Here is a 19,934-nt window from a genome sequence, read left to right on the forward strand (position 1 = left end):
TAGGTGACTTGGGCTTTGGGTGAATGGGTGGAATTTAGGTGACCCAAAGCTGAATTCAGATGGCTCTTTAGCTTAGCAGGACACAGGAGGCTCCAGCCACGCTCAGACATTGAGGAAACTTTAAAATTGAAAAGTAATATACACCAGTAAGTTTTTAGCTTCTTCAAGATGAGTCGGTTGGTAGAGCATCAGCTTTTTGGATTACCTTCTTACACACAGGTGTCTAAAGTCTGCGTATGTTCTATTTCAAGCACCAAAACCAGCTCTCTAAATTTAGTGTCAAGGTACACAAATTAGGAAGCTGATTTCCCTCAGCTCCTCATGTAGAAGCGAGACAGACAGACTCCTCCAGGGGGTAATTTTGATCATAAGAGCTCCTACTTAATTACCATCCAAATACAGCTAATAAGAAAATACCACAAACTTTTGCTTTACCGTTTATTTATTAAGAAGAAACATATAAAAGTGACCCCAAAATGGGATAAAAATATGTAAACATTTTGAAGAAAAACAAAAATGTAAGTCAGACAAAAATCACCTAATAATTGGGAAGGAACTTTCATTTTCCCATCCTTCAACATGCCGTGTAAAACAGCATCCTAAAGCAGCGAGACTAAAGTATTGGATGCAATTACAGCTTCAGTATCTATTTTTCTTTTCTTCAGCCTATTCAAAGCACTAAAAGCCTGTGTCTTCCAGGTAGTGAAGTGCATATTGCTTAGTATAGGGACAAATTCAGCTAGAGAAGGGAAAGAACTGAAGAAAGAAAAAACCCAAACCAAACCAAACCAAAAAACGCAAATAACACAGCTGCTTAGTCTTCAGTGAAGTATGCCTCCAGTTCCTCCAGGTCTGCATCAGCTGGTGTTTTTGAAGAGGTGGGAGTAGGATTTGAATTAATGCTTTCCTGACTATTACTTTTTTGTTGGGAGTTTCCTGAATTACTTAGTTCCTTCTTCAGTTCTCTACCACCATTTAATAGCCTCTGACTCTCTGCAAAATACTGATTAGGATGATTCAAAGAAAATCCAATGTCATCAACCTGCACATAAAAGGAAAGGAACAGTGACTTAGTATATTTATTTCAAAAAGTCATCTTTTTCAGATTCAAGAACAAATTAATTAGCAATTTAATAAGTTCTGATTTTGTTGAAGAAAAAGGCATCAATCTGTAAATACTATCCCAGTAAATATTAGCATGACACAGATTTACTTTCATCACAAAACTTCTTCCTTCTTGTTAGAAATAGAACAACTGCTTTGGCATATTCAAACAATATTTCACACTGTCTTTGCTGTAGTAAAGAAAAAAAACTCCCCAAAGCATATAAAACAATGTAAGTAAAATGGCTTACCTTTATAGACATAGGACAACTGAATCTACACCTTAAAACAGCATTTCGCTACCCAAAAGAGGGACTAAGACAAGTCTAGAGTGCAAAGGGCAGTAGAGAATACTGCTAAAGGTTGTAACAACTGCAGAGTATCAATCTAGATCTTAAATATCAGCGTGAAACTGTGAATGGAAATGGGTAGCTTCACCTCTATCCCTGTGTTCTCCAGGAGCCACAAATGCAATATTTACAAGCCAGCAGGCTAAGACAGAAGCCCAATAGATCAAGCTTATCTCTGCTCCATCACTATCAACATCAGCATCCTGAAAACAGGTGCACAACCAATACCAAAGAACATTTAGTCTTCAGTGGAAAAGAATGCAGAAAACTAGCATAAGGTGCAGCATATTTTTATTGCTCCTTTCTACTTAGCAGGTGCATTCTTTCAGCTCCATAATTCTTTGATAAATGGACATTCAATTGATGCTCATCAAATATTTCAAATCAACAAAGCTTTCAGTTTTTAAAGTAAGCTATTCTGATATGTTCACCACAAATTTCAGTTATAACCTTTGTATCTCTTTTCAGGGGCTCAGAAGTTGGAAATGCTTACTTTAAAAGGTGCTTCCACCTCATATTCGGGCAATCTGCACCTTTTATCTGCCAGTCAGTTCACGCGAATACCAAGAACATTTTGAGAAAAACATTGCTCTTAAATTATGTTGAAAACTTGCCCAAACCTGGGATACAATAAACTAAGGAAGACTAAGAGCCATATACTGGTAATTTTCTGCTCCCACTATCTTCCCTTTTTCCCAGAGGGGTGGGGCCAATTCAAACATAACAGGCAACTTTGCACACATGTAGTATATCATTAGAACATATACTGTGGCTGATTTAATATCCCAAACCCCACCAGTTTAAATTTTGGCCACTTGTGAAAAATCATAAAGCAGAGAATCGATGTGCGTTTTAAATGGAACCCTGATTCAATGCATTACCATTGCCTAGCTTAGCTCCATCAGAAAATCGCAACGTGTATAACAAAACCTAATTCAGACACAAAGATGACATTAGCAACTGTATTAACTGACCTTGCTTGAAAAAATTTAAAAAATAAGTGACAGGCCTAGCACGCTAATTTGGCACTCAAAATAAAAAGCACAAAGCAAAAAAAAGAAACCTGAAGCCACCACCGAATTTCATTTTAGTCTTATCTGGATGAGTTTCATCCAGCCAGCTTTCATCCATGCACCAATTTCCATTATGTGGGAACTAAATTACTTCTTTACACCAAAAAGGCTTAAAAAGAAGTGATACAGTGAAAAGCTAGCTTTCCTAGAAGCAGCTTGTAATGAGTTCTATTTTTTTTAACCTTAAAATCTCAGTTTTCTTCAGACCAATTTAAGATTCACTTTGTAACTCTTAATTTTGTTCTAAACTCTTCTCTCCTCAACAAATTGGAACAAGCTGTAGAAGCAGCTCATCGTATGAATGGAGCATGTTTTCAGAGGTGATTGACAGTATCTGACTAAAAGCTATTTACAGGTTGTTAGTTAAAATTGTAGTATGACTCCATGTACCCAATTTTAATTAAAAGAATTCTGCCCATTCATTTTATCACCTTTTTTTGAGAGTCTGAAGAGAAAAAGGGGAAGTTTTGTTCATCATCATCATCTTCATTTGTGATACAGCGATACATAAACAATTCTGTTCTGTGTAATTTTCAGCAAGGTTCTCTGAATAAAAAAATTCTGCTCTGGCTAGAAATACACAAGAAATTTGACCACAAAAATGGAGGTGAAGCATAGACAAATCTCCTGGCTTTTTTTATGTTCCACTGCTCATGTTACTTTATGTAAGCTTTATAATACTTTTAGGTAATTCAGATCAAAGCACATCAATTTTAAAAACTGAATCATTAACTTAGCTGTAAGTTATCTGAAACTTACTACCAGAAACAGAGAAACTAGACTTCTCTAACAGCTTTATCCGTTCACACCTCTAAATCCATCTGGAATCCACTATGCCCAAAGAAAAGTGTATTTTCTGTGCAGTCAAAAATTTAAGCTTACAACATGTATTGATCCGAGTGAAAAGGCCTGTCACTTCGGACAGAATTGTTTATTCCATGTAGTAGATGATACTAACACAAGACTTTTTTTGACTCAACACATTTTGCACATACTGGCCTTCATACAAACTCTAGTTTTGTGTTTCTGCTACAGCAAATATTGTTTTGAAAAACCTGAAGCAATCATTTTGTAGCTATAGTATCTTTGGGTTTTAACCAAGAACTTATTGACAGCTGATAATGCTGCAGCTGATATTACAGAAAAAACATGTGGAGCAATCATGGTGCTACAGTAAATGATATCAATTAACCACATCTCTTTAAAAAAAAAAAAAATTCAGTGTTCTTGCGATTTGATCACAAAGAGCTAAGAAAAACAGGTTTTGCATATGTTTTAAAATAAACTATTCAAAAGTGATTCTTCTGTACCAGAAAGTTTCGTATGCGTCAGATTTCATTTACTTCTTAAAAATACACAGGATTGGAAAATATCAGTACGCAAGAATAAAATGTTTAGAGATAAATATTAATATACAAATAATCAGCCATTACAGCTGTAACTGCACAAGTAACCAATACAGCAATATTCATGCAAACAACATTAACATCATTAGTTCCTTTGGAATATACCTTACTAACATAGGCATTAGCCAGTTAGGCTTTCTTATTTATCATAATGCTCAGGCTCTTAAAACAGTAGATTTATACAGTGGATTTATACACAATCAGATTTCAAAGCACTAATTATTTCTACAGGCAAGCTGTCACAAGAACATTTATTTAACCTACTAGTAGTTCATAGCTGATATCATCAATCTCTCTTACTTGACTGCGTATATGTAGCCAAGATCTCCAAACTGTTGGTCTGGAAATATTTTTCTCTATTTTGAGTTGTCATCCAATTCTATCAACTAAAGTAAAATAAAATCTTGACACATTTGTGACTATGAAAGGCATTCCTCATTACTGTGACTATTTACTTTGGGTTATAGTTACACTGCTTACATTTTCAGGGTGTGTCATTTCCACTTTACGTAAGTTGTCTTGTGTCCTCACTTTAGTACAAAATAAAAACTTATCTAAAAGGGATAATCAATATGAAATAGCTTATTATGAACTCAAGTACAAATATTAGAACTTCAGTTATGATGCTTTCCATATGGCTTAAAATCCAAATTTGATCATCCAGAAAGATACTTTAGTGTTTTGGTAGTGTTTGATTGAATGCTTACTCTAGTTACCATATAAACATAGCTTATTCTTGATTCTTCTTAAAATATGATAATGTTTGAAAATAGCTACCCTACAGGCCATTCAGTCATTCTTCTATCAAGTCAAAAGACTTTCTTTTCTTCACATGTATAGCACAGCTTGTCTTGATCAAATTACAGTTTTATTATTTAGAAAATAACTTTCCCAAAAAGGAGTATGCCCTGATATCCCAGAACTTGAAAAATATGGTAAAACCATTCATGCACTATAGGCAGCACTTTCCTTTCCCACACTTAGTGAAAGACTTAACAAATTGCATACACGTACATTTCCTTAACACGTTAGTTTGTGCCTGAAGACAATGCACTGAACCACACAAATGATGGTTACTTTTGTTCTGTGGTTGTGAGACAGTGAAACACAAGTTCAGGTGAGGTGTAGCTCTGAAGTTAATAAGTCCAGTTTACACGGAATATGCAGAGAAGCAGTTTTTAGGTAACCTGTGCTATTTGAACCAGCAGCACTGAGGTGGAAAGACACCTCCCTCACCCCCAAAAAATAGTTCTAAACATTCTCACTCTAGTCCAGCTGGATTTATTAGGGTAGTTAGTGCCAAGCACTAGACTACTGAAGCCAACAGTAAAGCTGCTGCCAACATGAGTTTAAGATGCAGTAGAAACTTGAGAGAGGATGATGGGGAGGAACTGCAAAGAGAGCCCTTAAGCAGACAGTGTGGAATCGACCCTGTGAACTTAGAAAAATATCATAAACAAGTCTCCACTACAAAGTCATTCATAGTAGACCTAACCCAAATATGCACTGTAACTTCCAAGAATTATAGGTAACACTAACAGCTCTGCCCAACATATATCAAACACCTTCTTGGTAAAATTTTTACATAATTGAAGCTGAAATTCTCCATGTGAGCCAGTCCATTTTTTCTAGGAAAATTTTACTTAAGATTGTTCACCTATTTGAAGAAACAATAACAATCAATGTTATGCTGATTGATTCTTCAGAAATTTCCTTCACTGAAAAGCTCTGCAAGTGATATACAGGAAAGCAAGGGTTTGATTGTCTGACTCGGTGTCCTCAGCTTCAGAGACACATCTTTTGACCACCCCATGGGAAAAAAAAAAATTACTAAAGCATAGAGCTCTAGGACAGAAAAATCATTCCGAGTAGGCTGGTAATAAGCTTGGCAGATAAATTCTCTTAAAAAATTGCCCTCATAAGCATGTTTCATTCAAAATACAGAAAGTGCCTTTCAGTGCATTCTGCTTTCTTTCACTGAAGTAAGAGACTTATCAGCAGCAAAGCAGAAAGATGACTCTTAGTGCAAGCAGAAAATAGAAATATTTATGTTACAGAAAGACTGAAAAAAATAATGCTCTTCTGGAATTTGCCACAGAAGAATGCAAAGACGGCTTTCCTAAAACACAACAGATCTTCGGCGCTGTGCTGATTTATCCTTTGGTGAATGTTGACCTTGGGGTCTACAGTCATCTTGGGAAAACATTATTTCTACTGACTTAGCCTTACACAGGGCATGTGTTATCTAAATTTCAGATTATACATAATTTGGAATTTCCTGGTTTATCATTTTCTAAGACTGTAAGACAAAGTGTTCCTCTCAAATTACAGCTGCCAAAACAACACTTAATATGGGTTCAGAGTATACCTTTACATTTACACATATGATTGCAGGAAAATTAGGGAGACAAACACTTCCATTTAAATTAAATGGGAAAACCAGTGAGGTCGGCAAGCCTGTTCCATATTCTTATGTTTGAAAGGGATGTTTCAATTTTTTGAGTTGTGGAGAGAACAAAGGTATAAGATGGGCCACGCTCCACTGTTTTTTCTTGACAACAAAGAATCTAGAACCATTGCGAAAATTGGTTCGTTGAATTAAGAAATCACATAGGAGATGGACTGCAGGCATTCGCTGTCTTCCAATTTTGTGGAGAATCTTACTTTAATGTTACAGAAGCTTACGATTAAGCAAACGGGAAAGCTCTGAGAATGTTCATCTTGATTTAAAAACTAATCACACATGACCAAAGACATGAAAAAATATCAAGTGAAAATTAAAAATATTAACTATGTAGATGCTGGAAGATTAGAGTTTTAGTTAAACTTGTTAGACCCCTTTTGTTTACTTTTTTAAGATATATCTCAAAATACTAAATGCATAATGGGTTAAAAAACACAATTTGTTTAAAAATGGGATACCGAAAACATTAAATGGCTTGAAATAGACAAAATTCAATAATATTGACATTTTCAGGAAGAAAGCATAGCTTTTTACTATATCTTGTAATGTTCAGGTTATTAATAAAATCAAGATACAAATGCAGAAAAATACGAAAGAATATTTGAAAATATTGAAATGAAAACTAACAAGGCAAGACAGCTAATGATGGATGTGAAAACTGCAAATAGTCTCTGGACTTCATGCATGATTTCCAAGGCCTTCCTCAAGACAAAGATGGTGATTACAGTATTACAAAAATTAGTAGCTACTTACATCATGCGTCAACTCAAAGTACTTCTGACAGGCCAGCTGGTAATGCATGCCCTTCACCAATTCCAGGATCTATACAGAGGGAGAAAAACGTAACTGATTCAGAAGTAGCACACGTACAGCTTGTTGATAATTACCATGACAGGATACTTCACAACAGCCTTGTATAATAATAGCTCATGGAAATTTGCAGCACATGACATCTTTGACATGTGTGTATCCTACTAATAACTGACAACATTTAGATATATTATAGTTCTTTAAAAATACCCTGGCTACATTAAAAACAAGATAAAACCACAGGAAGATACACCTGGTCCTTAAAACGTGATTTCAATACTCTTAACTTCAAGAATAAGTTGAATCTCTATTTTGGTAATATAATTGTGACAGTTATTGTCAAACTATCATATTGCAACATCTCTTCCATAATTGCAGACATAAATCTAATAATTCAAGTGGTTGAAGCATGAAGCAGTCAAGGACACGATTTGTATTTTTATTTTCCACATTACCAGTTCATGCAGATGCAGAATAAAATACTACTGTGCTCCCATCAAGAAAATTTAATGCAAATCCTTTAGACAAGTATCTGTGAGAGGGGAATGCTTTTACCTTCAATCAGATTTGTCCTTTTTGAAATGAAGTTATTTCTAGTCAAGCTCAGCAGAATATGTGAGTGAATAGCCTGTTTCGAACACCTATTAGGAAAATCATGCCATCTTTTGTAAATACAATTTGCTTCCCCATTCTACTTCAGGTAATCTCTTCTGTGCTGCATAAAGTCCCATTCTTATCACCAGAATGCAATGCCAGTTGAAATTTTTTAAAATTTCATCACCTCCTCCCTCCTTTATATAATCAAAATGTATGCTCTGTCTGCTTATCAAACAGAGAAAATTGCTGGAATTAAGAGATAGCCTCAGTGGAAGGAAAAATAGTTTTCAAGAAATGTTAATTTCAAGCCCCTTTCCCAAGGTTGACCTTTGTGTCAGACACAGCAATACACTCCAGCTTAAATCCCTGCTGTACTCATTATTGGATGCCGCCTTGTATTTATTGACAGATGTACAAATAAATTACATTTGCTGAATGGATAAAAACAGCAACACACTGCCAAGAAAGTACTTAGCCGCATTGTTTCTCTGTAATAGCCCAACTGATTACATTTCTATCCCTCTTGCCACCTCCTTTTACAGAAGATGTAACAGATCAAGGCCAAGGCCAAGTCTGAAACCTGGCACTATCTGTGTACATATTTATATTTTTTTTTACCTCCTCCCTCCTTTAAAACTGACTGAAAAAATTAGTGTCATATTAGTTAAGAATTGAAGAAAACTCATCTATTCTAAACACTTCAATTACATACTGCCTTATGTTTTCCTGTTTGTTCCTTACAATAAAATGTATGCCATGCAAAAGAACTATCTCTATTTTTAAGTAAATGCTAACCACATTGTATGTATGTACTTTTTTAAAAAGTATTTTTAACATAATTTGGAGTAGTGATCAGAAGACCTAGATGTCTGTTGGTTAGTTGAAAGAAACATTCATAATGTTCTGTAGCATTCAGACTTTTCTAACCTGAATTTTCCAGCTGAAATAAGTCAACTAATTTAATCTAGTTCATAAATACTTCAGGTTTTCTCATTTCTCAAAGTTATTCTTCATTTAATAAAGATTACACCTAATATCAATTATATAAAGTTCTCTAAATTCAGGTGTAAATATATTTTAAGTCCCATAACCTTAAGTGAGCAAACAAAAACTTAAGTATGGACAAATTCTGAGTATAAACCCCAAAAGCTTAAAAGCATCGAGGTTCTCTTGTAATTTAAGAGAACTTTTTGAAAAAGCTTATCAGTTAAAAGGCTAGTAGTCATTCTGTGGTTTAACTTTTGAATTGCAGACCACAGTTATAGCTGCTTTTTGTATCAATGATGACGTTATCCAACTATCCTGAAAAGCAGAAAAGACATGTATTATCAAAGCTAGCTCTTGATTTACTAACTCACAATGATTCACAGATGCGGGATCAGGCTGCTGTTTCTTCTCCGACAGTTCAGCCGAAAAAAGGTAACTTCAGTTGACAGATATCAGAAAAGGGATCACTGACTGACACAGTCACAGATGATGACAGAATATAGGGGCACTTATAAATAAATTCCAGTTTTGAAAGAGAGATCATTCTGAGTAAACTATTCCGAAACCATGCCCATTTAAGCCCTTGACCCATCTTTGGGGAAATCTTGACCCACCTGTAAGGTCAAGAAGAGGAGTTTATTGAATCGATCTTGCCACCATATGAAAGCTATCATGGTCATGTCATCAGAGCTGGCCTTGAGGGACTTTAAATTCTTAGAGAGCAACCATGTTATTTTGTGGCAGTTTGATCTTTATTGCCCAGCTACAGTGCAGTTTCACCATGGAACTACTGTCCCACTCCCTCTAGACTCCTTCTCAGACCTCTCAGAGGCTGCTGTTAGGTCACCACACAGATTTTTCTGCTGTACTACCATGAAGACATATATCTTGGAGAACAGCTGTTAGAGGAACCTCTACCAGCATTCTCCAGTGAAGTTTGTTAACTAGTTCTTCACGGCACTTCTTTTCCCCGACATTGATAGAGTGCTCCACAGAACAGAATGCCCACCAGAACAGACCAGAGACTTTCATCCAGTTTGTTAAATTTATTAACGTACATGATTGCACTGGTAGTCATCATCTTACTCCTGCTCCTTTACCCTCTCCACCACATCACCTCCCCAACTTTGACTGGTTGGACAATTTCAGCCAAAAATTGACAGGTAGGGATGACAAAGCTATACAATTCATACATGTTGATTACAAGTTGTGGTTGGCTAGAAAAGACAGACTAACATTTGTGGCTCATTCAGGGAAAAGCAGTTATAACTCAGCTCCTACGCATTCTGAGAGGCAGCCAGAAGGCAGCCAAACTAGCCCATATGTAACTTTGAACTGGCCACATCACGGGGAACCAGATTCACCTTCTGCATATATGATGGGGTTGAGTAATAAGGGCCACATTAAGCATATCCAAAGAAGAGCAGGTTTAGTAGATTAACTGGCTTTAATAGGGAACAAGTTGCTAAGAGTAGAGACAAAAAAAAGCTAAAAATTGCAATAGAATGGAGTCCAGCTAGAAAGGAGTGCTCTGTGTGAGAGAAACTAACAATCCTCTATTTAAACAAAACAGAAATATAATTCATAATAAATATTATCTTTCCTACTACGTTTGTGCACATAATGAAAGCAAGCTTGCAGCTGTTTTTCACTAGCATTACCCAGAAACAGACCTCCACTCAAAACTACCTTAATTCACAGCAACAATCTTTTGCCTCTACATATATTAAGACATTTACACTAAATTGTTTTATTTTCAAGTAAAGGTACATACTCAGGGACTCTTCTTCTTAGCTCTTATGTGCCTTTTCTTTCACTGCCATCTGCAACTTGTTTTTCTGATGGTGCTTTACTGACTACTAATGAGGTTAAGATGATGTTTGGCAGCTGTATGCCACCACCTGCTTTATAGATCCTCAGCATTCAAAGCTAAGACATTGCATAACAGGATAGTTTGGGCTCTGTAATTATCCATTGTTATTTCCACTTACTCAAAGTTAGTTTATTTGAAAACTGCAGAATTAACTTATATTTTCAAAACGAAAATCTTTCTACTGTAGAGTCAGTTAAGTATGACTCATTTCTAACTTTGTTTTTATATCAAAAGTGACTGAAAATATGATTGAGTGCAACTGCTGGAGTGTGTCTGAACACATTCCAGTTTTCTTCGGTTTGCAACAAGTCTTGCAAACAAGTTTGCAACTTGCAAACAAGTCAGTTTGCAACCACCTGAGCATCAAGTCCTGCACCAGGACTCCCCAAGGCCCCTTGCCTCCTGGTCAGTACAGGCATCTGTCCTTTTTGGTGCTTTTGGATATGCCCTTTATAAACTGATTTTGAAGGTTTCATGTTTATAATGTATACATGCATAGTACAATTTTCTCAGATTTAAGCTCTGTTTTCCATCAGGGACTCACTTACAGGCTAGATAATCATTGTTACAGCTTTGCCAGAGCTCCTGTTGCTTTTATACTCTTTGACTTGTCTTTTGTAGCGAAGAGTACTTGATCGCACAGTGTTCAGCTTTGCACGTGGTAATATTTAGGGCACCGTAATAGATCAAATTCTCCCTTGCAATTTGCATCAGAACTGTCAAACAACAAAACCTAATTGTATTCTAGCATGCTTTATAAAGGTATAAAAGAAAGAGGCAGTCATGATCCAGAAGAAGGTATTTTATTAATGTCCCTTAAAAATACCTGTATGTTTTCCTCCATTTTTAATGTATAGGTTTTCTAGCCTCAAGTTCTTATTTTATGTATGTCAGTAAGGAACTCATTAAAAACGTAACAAAAGAGTAAGTGAATGTCTGAATGAAAAGAATAAGTCAAGATGTGCCCATATTTGCAACCCCTGGGCAGCTTACTAAATGAAGATAGACATTAATTTAAACTGAGTTAATAATTTTAAAAGGAAACAGCTCTAATGCTAGTTAGTTTTCCTTGCTTGGTTGTGGGCTATTTTTCAAAGTTTTATACAGTCACCTGCTGAAAGTCAATGGTGTGAACATCAAATGCAAGAAGAGTTAATGCACCTGAGTATTCCATTTCTCTGATTTCACATAGTTTTAAAATAACACTATAAAAATGTGCGGTTTACAATTAGAAATTTCTTGGCTATTTTTCAGTGGCACATTTTCATTTGACTGACAATTCCTGCATGAGTTTACAGCCACCTGTTTTAAAAGACAGTCATGCCTGGTTTTAGGTATGTTGCAATGCTGTGTCAAAGCCTGGACTGTTATCAAGTATGAAAGCAAGCATCTGAAATACTTCAAAATAAAAAAAAAGTTACAGAATACAAAAAAAAAAAGTATTTGCTTCATGTACATTTTAAGTTTGCAATATAACAGTTTCAAGAACAATGAGCTGAAACATTCTTATTTCATGTTCATTCTTTGTTTTCTCATCCTGAACTGTGTGTTTATCCCTTTAACTTTTTTTGTGTGCTTCTTTTTTCCTTCTTTCTCTTCGAAATAATAATTTCATTAGTAGTTTAATATACCATAAATTGAAGCTGCTGAAGTGTGAAGACACAGCCCCTAATTCTGTCCACCCATTTCTGCCATCTGAAAATGAACCTCATTCCTCCTCACCTTCCCCAGGTAAGCCTATAGTTGGATAACTTTTTAATCTGTTTTACCATGTAGTCATAACACCAGCATAAGGAAAGGAATGGAAACTCAACAGGCAGGGACGGAGTAGAACTGCCTTCTACACCAGCAGGGCCTGTTTAGGCTAATTTAGGCTCATGGAACTAAAGTCTAAGATTTAACTAATGAATTTAAACAATTCTAAATTGGACACACTGAAATGAATGCCATTCAAAAAAAATATGCATTTTAACTCCACTTTTCATATTATTTGCTCTAAAAGGCATGTTTGACTGAGCAATGGCACAGGTTGCCCAGAGAAGTTGTGGAGTCTCCATCCTCGGAGACAGTCAAAACCCATCTGGACACAGTCCTGGGCACTTGGCTCTAGATGACCCTTCTTGAGCAGGGGGGTTAGACAAGATAACCTCCAGAGGCACCTTCCAACCTCAACCATACTGTGATTCAATAATAAACAGTCTCAATAGCACCTGACCGTCCATTTTTACTACGTCCTTTTGGTGGTTAGAATATCAAATCCAAACTTTAAGAAATATATTTTCTAGTTCAACCATCTACCTTATGTACTTTCAACTGTGTTCTAGGTAATATAAAATCTGTGCACATACTCTAAAAGTCTTCTGTATTCTTATAGTCTTTTATTATCAAACAGGTCAGCTGTGCTTCTCACTGTGATTTTGCATGTCTTGCATTCTCTCAGGTTTTCTCTTCCTATGCTGTTTTTGTTTTTCTGTCACAAGTCCATTCACCATTCATTAGTCAACATTTACACTTTTTTTCTTACCAGTACTTAAATCAGATTTTTGAACAGTCCATTCTTTTTTAATCACATACAGCCTTTTTAACATTATAATCTCACCTGACAATAGCCAGATATAACTTATTTCTAATACTTGTTTCCACTTATCAGCAATAAACTGCAGATTGGGAAAACTTAGTAGTCTGAAATACTGTAACTCAAATTTTTAACATAATTAAGTTTTAAGCCATATCATGTTAAGATGTCATGACATCTTAAGATGTTAAGCCACATCATGGTAATACTCCACAGTATTCTACCCATTGATGGTGTCAGTAACACCACAGCACCAATAAACACACACTAAAAAAGTCACTGGGGTTGATCAAGAGACATTATATCAGAGTGATCAGAACAGGTGGGAATTTTAATATCAGAAAAGAAGGCTTAGTATTGGCTGGTTAAATTTGTAATTGTATTTGTTCAGCTTATATGCAAAAGTAGTCCTAGTGAAATCAATAAGCATGTTCATGCTTGAAAAATAAATCAAATACAAGACAATTAAACAAGGCACACATTTTAGCTGAGAAACCACAGAAGTGTATTGTGAAAATATAGGGTCTACAGAGCAAGTCAAAGAAAGTATAATCTCAGATAAAATGGGGAAGACATACACGTAACACACAACTATTATTCTCAAAATAATGGAAAGGCTGAATGCTGTCTCCTATCGATAAATGTTCCCCATCTATAGAAAATTTGTAGAAACTTTCAGCAGACAAATCTACACCAGAGTGCCACAAAGATTTATTTTCACTATGACGTTTCCTTGAATAATCCTACTTTCGAGACTTTTACACTGTTCACTTTGAAAGATTTAATTATTTCAAAGCATTTACAGGTTTTGATATAGTAAAGACAATAACTATCCGAGAGATTTTGGACAGTGAACAAGGCATCTTAGCCACTAGTTGAGAAATCTGAATGATGTACAATTTCTGGATTCAAGGTCTAATGCTTCTAAAAAATTCTTGGCAGCAAATGTGTAAGGGTACCCTGTTTTATGATTTGAGTTTTAACTAGTTAATTTGCTGTGGGATTCTTCCCCCACTGAAAGCTCACAAAATCTGTGTTCTAAATAAAAATGTGAATTTGATGAAAAGAGGTAAATTAATAAATATGAAATGTCGTATGATATCTTCATCAATTAAATATTTATTATAGCCACAAGTAAAAAACAGACAAGACTCAAAATTGGAATTGCTGAAAGAAATTTTAAGGAACTTTGATGTACCAATTTCACTGCAATAATAAAATGGGTTTGCATATACCATGAATATCAATTGCTCTTCTATTTTTGTTTCCATTTTATATATTTCCACAATAAATACTGAGCTAATAAAAGATCTCTTACTTAAACAGTACTTGTTCTTATTTAATCAGAACTTACAAAAGAACTACCATGAAGATGACTGATGTTAGGGTAAAATTCTTTAGCTGCAAGGGAAACTATTTTTACAGCCAACAATGATCTAAAACTTTTCTAACATTAGATCATCAGAAGGGAGAGTGTGGGTTTTTCTTTTTTTCACTGTGGTGAGTTTTTGGGGGTTTTTTTGCTGGTTTCAGAGTTTTTGGCTTGGTGTTTTGAGAGTTTCTTTTTTTCATTCATGGAAACCAATAGCAACCTGGCTTGTATCAGAAACAGTGTGGCCAGCAGGACCAGGGAGGTGATCGATCCCTCTACTTGGCACTGGTGAGGCTGCACCTCGAGTGCTGTGTTCAGTTTTGGGCCCCTCATACAAGAAGGACACCGAGGTGCTGGAGCATGTCCAAAGAAGGGCAACGAAGCTGGTGAAGGGTCTGGAGCACAAGTCTTATGAGGAGAGGCTGAGGGAGCTGGGGTTGTTTAGTTTGGAGAAGAGGAGGCTGAGGGGAGACCTTATCACTCTCTACAACTACCTGAAAGGAGGTTGTAGCGAGGTGGGTGACAGTCTCTTCTCCCAAGTAACAAGGGATAGGACAAGAGGAAACGGCCTCAAGCTGCGCCAGGGCAGGTTTAGGTTGGATATTAAGAAAAACTTCTTCACCAAAAGGGTAGTCAGGCACTGGACCAGGCTGCCCAGGGAAGTGGTTGAGTCTCCATCCCTGGAGGTATTTAAAAGATGGGTAGATGTGGTGGTTAGGGGCATGGTTTAGTGGTGGACTTGGCAGTGTTAGGTTTACGGTTGAACTTGATGATCTTAAAGGTCTTTTCCAACCCTGAATGATTCTATAACAGTATGATTAGAGGCCTAGGCAGAGATTGGATTATTTATTTCCATCTCTATGAAGACTCTCCAATCCCCCAAAACACTAAATTTTTTAGAAAACTCGGTCAAAGTTCAACGACTCGATCAAAACCTTTCATTTAATCCAATTATAGGAAAAAAAAGCAGTTTTTTAAATTAAGAGAACAATTGTACTAGGAAGAACAGTCTTTCTTCTGAAGTTATCTACTGTTCATTAACATAAGCATTTTTCTCTAAAGTAAAAACAGTAATGGGAGCAAAAGCAAAAAGGATGAGTCTAGACCCGGAAAGATTTCTAGAACCAGAAATTTTTACTACCTTTTGCTTTTGCTATTGTGATAGAAGGGAATTGGGAAAAGGGTAATTTCTCCAATAAAGTTTTCAGAAACAAACAATAGATATTTTGAAATAACTCTAATACAAAGCCTATCATATCTATTTTTCTATTTGAGATATGTAGGCAACACATTACAGTGCATTTAGTACAGCACCACAAGAGATGTGTTTATCTTAACATATGCTTTAATCTTCATATTCTTCAAATTTATTAGCTATTGTCAAACCTGGTTTCATAAAGATTTTACCTGATTAGCAGTATAGTAAAGACAGAAATGAAATGTGATCCAAAATATACTATAAATTCAAATGGTATACAATCACACATTCATACATTAGATGCTAAGCTAACCATATTACTTCTCCAAGAAGCATTTTTAAAACAAACCAAAAAAGCTACTATCACAAATAAAGAAATAGCCTAACCTAAGGAAAACGTGAAACAAATACAAGTTAAATAATTCCGTTCTTGGAATAAACATCAGGATTGATTATTTCTGCTTCAGGCTATATAATAACTAGGCAAGAACTGGAAGTCATCTGCTATATTACCTCAGGAAGATGACTTTATCAGATACAATCTCAGACAAGATACATCCTCAGAAAATCTGGACTGGGATAGCAGGCTAGATCTAGATACTTCACAGCAAGCAGATTCACATATGAATATGCTTTTATCACTTTTTTCATTGCTGACTGTACTACAAAATGACTGCAATGAAAGCAGTCCAATGCTCAGACTGATTACTGAAATCCTGTGAGATCTGGCAGTAGTTGCTCTACACCACCATCCCAAGGTCCAGCTTGCCATTTTCACACCTAGCCCATGCACAGAGAGCCCTTTGGAAAAGCAGTGTGAGGATGCGGTTTTCTTCCACCAAAGCCAAATGCTTTATCTGTATGAAAAGAACTCAGGAACTTCGTCATCTTACGAACCTAAAAGGAAAAGGTGTACTCCTTATCTCAAGAGTATGAAGGACAGCCCTAGAAAAAGAAGACTGAGAACAGCACTGGAAAACCAACCATCTGGGGTAAAACCGCAACCATATGGGCTGGACACTAGCCCACGTTCTGGCTCATGTAATAGCCATGAGGAACAAGCTTCATAAACAAGAAAGGGCCTTGTTCATGGGCTTGAAGGGAAGACATGTGAGTACTCTAAAACAACAGATAAAAATCCCAGTGGGGGACCAATTCATGACTACATAGCTAAATCCAAAACAAACATTTGGAAAACTATGCATCATTCACATAAAAATGGACAGGTCTGATAAATTAAAAATTTTGAGCAGAGAAGGCCAGTACTTGAGAAGCTAAGGAAAAGCTCCACATTCTTCAAATCCAAGAAATATCCTAAAATAAGCAAGATAAAAACACTGAGAAAGATTGAAAATAACATTAATAGACATATTCTGATAGTGTCAGATTGAAGTATACACTCTTGCTGTTGAAAAAAAACCAAAGCCTTGACCAGAGAAGAATGCAGTTTACCACAGAGAACCAACTACCATCTACACTGGAAAAGGGAGTGCCTCAAGGACAACTGAGGCACTTGATCAAAGTCCTAACAATAAATTGCAGGAACAGACAAAGGCCTCAGGTTCTGAATGGACAGACAGGGAAAGCCCTGGAACCAGAACTGAAATCAAGGTAGAACACAGGTGATTTGGAAAGAACCCATGGAAACAGACGGCATTAACACCAAACACAGCAAGGGAAACGCATCCAAACCAATGGGTTGCTGCTTGCAATTTTTTCCTGAAACAACCAAAGCCACCTGAAGCAATTGCCAATCAACTTGAAATCAGCTAAGACAGTGGCCTGGATTTCATGATTCTAGGACCTCCTGAGATAACCCATAAAAGTTATGGGAGAACTAGGAAAAAGAATGACGTATGTGGTTGCTGATGTACTACAAATCCAAATCTTCTGATGGTCTAAAGCACTGTGAACTAACTTCATGGAAGATAAACCACCACCACTCAGGAGTCTGTATTCTCTTGATGAACACAATATATTCAGGAATAAGCCATGTTTTTTGTGCTGACAGACAGCACAAAGATCATTGAAGAGAAACACATAAAACATCAAGAGTGTTGTCCTATGACAACCCCAGGGACTCTCATCAGCAAAAAAAAAAAAAAAAAAGTCCTCAAGATTAGTTTGTCAGCAGGGCTTTAATGAATATTAAAAAATGTTGTGAACAAATGGAAAGGAAACACCCTCAAACAGTAACAGTTCTGATCCAGATCACTGCATATGAACTGGAAATAATAAGGGTTCAACAGACAGCTATGAAAAATAAGAGTCCCCCAAACAAGAAACACAAGCCTCCATGCACTGCTGATAAAGACATGTGCTAAGTCTCCGCCAAACTCAGACTCGAATATCTGTATTCACATTTGCACAAATTAAGCTTAAGACACCAGCTCTGTTTCATTCTGGGTACAAAGTAGCCACCAACGTAAAATCCTCTGTGCACGGCCTGAGCTGCCACGGCTTCTCCAGCCCCTCTGGCCAGGACAGCATCAACATCCTGACTGATGCTTCTGGAAGGCCTGATGGGTTTCCAGTCCACCTCTGTTTCAGAATGATAATTTAATCTCAGTAGGGAACAGAAATTGTTGACCTTTCAACCCCTTAAAGTGAATTTCTTAGTTTTTAGGAGAGAAACATTTATTCCTGCTCATCTGAAGAAAGAAGCGTGATGTACTCATGTCATGAATACCATTTGCCCAGAAGAGTGCCCTGGATTATCCAGTTCAACAAAAACTATGGGACTGTACAGCAGTTTCAACAACAACAAAACACTTGGTGAGCACATGAACAGAACTCATATAGATGTTTGGTTTCACTGCTCAGTGCATTACTTTCACAGATCTTGTAATATTTTATTTTGCTGATACTTAACTTCGTAGTGATATAGTATCTGTTGTAAGCAGGGAGGGCTGAAAAGATCAATTGATTCAGTAACGGAAGGTTTGGTGTGTTACCTTTCAACGTGATTTCCAGAATGCTGTAGTTTGCACTCAACAGGGACTGCAAGTCTTGAGTTTTCATTTTAATTCCTTAAAGCAACTCCTTAGATGCAGAGAAGCATGCATCACTACTAACCTGGAAAGCAAAAGTCTACTGTTCACATGATCTGACACCTGTTACCACTGCAGGGAGTCTCTTAACTCCCTCAGTGTCACCCATCAAGAAGTAAGCTGGGAAACAGTTGTGCGAACTACACTTGGTTCAAGTTACTTTTGCACAGATTTCATATAGAGGCTTGTAAAACATCCAAAACTGAATTTTCAAACCATCAAGCATGAACCTGGATAGCTGCAACTGGTATGGGCAGGTTGTAAATTTTGATAACATTTGGACTAAACAAAAGTGACATGTTCTGATCTTGCCATTAATAAAGTGACATGACACAGAACTACCAGTTAGGAACCTGACCACAGGTTTTGCAGATAGACTATTTAGATGAAAAATGGGGGCTTCGGAGCCCAGAAAGATGAGGGTGAAGATCCTGGGAAGCTGAGGATGATCCTGGAGATCAGAGATGCATGGAGATGAATGCTGAGGAATGCCCTGGGACCACAGCCTGTAATGCCCAAGACTGTTAACTGTAAGCAGCTGCAAAGCAGGTATTGACGTGACTTTCTGCCCTGTCCTCCCAGACCAGTAGTGATTCCCTTGCTGGGAAGGAAAGTTGAGACCTCAGTAAAGGCACCACCACAGTGGGGAGCAAGTGAGGGGACTGTGTGAGACAAACAAGCAGGGGTATAGTCCTAATCTCCCTGATTCTTAAAACAAACAAACAAACAAACAAACAAACCCTCCCAAAACCAATCCAGTATCCAGATCCCCTACAGGCTGTCATTTACTGTTTCACCTGTGACACCATGACACACATTTGTTGATGATTCAACTACTTTGCACACTATCTTTCATTAAGTGGATGTGAGACTTCCACTCATTGCAGACAGCTCAGAGTCCTGGAAAACTGATGTAAAACGCCTGCTGTCCTGTGCTTGTAGCCGCTTGAGTGTCCCCTCAGCCCAGAGCAACACATTTATCTCTACCATAAACCAGGCAGAGAGAACTGAAAAAGCATTTAGGTACATATATTGATCTGGTTTGGCAACACAGAAGGGAATTTTTCACTTTGTG

The 19,934-nt window shown here is 36.8% G+C and overlaps 1 protein-coding gene across 1 annotated transcript in view; it reads right to left on the minus strand.

Moving 5' to 3' along the window:
• Nucleotides 1-589: 589 nt before the first annotated feature.
• The window catches only part of PRIM2 (DNA primase subunit 2), a gene marked incomplete at its 5' end in the record, with an annotated part of 129,697 nt that continues 110,352 nt past the window's right edge, over nucleotides 590-19,934 (minus strand). Inside the window, 2 exons of the mRNA XM_082306285.1 lie at nucleotides 590-1,042; nucleotides 7,151-7,219. Coding sequence (XP_082162411.1) covers nucleotides 815-1,042; nucleotides 7,151-7,219 — 297 coding nt within the window. The 3' untranslated portion in view covers nucleotides 590-814. The remainder of the gene's footprint in view (nucleotides 1,043-7,150; nucleotides 7,220-19,934) is intronic.

The sequence above is a fragment of the Platalea leucorodia genome (assembly GCF_965183815.1).
Source record: "Platalea leucorodia genome assembly, chromosome: 3".
In the NCBI taxonomy this organism is placed as follows: domain Eukaryota; kingdom Metazoa; phylum Chordata; class Aves; order Pelecaniformes; family Threskiornithidae; genus Platalea; species Platalea leucorodia.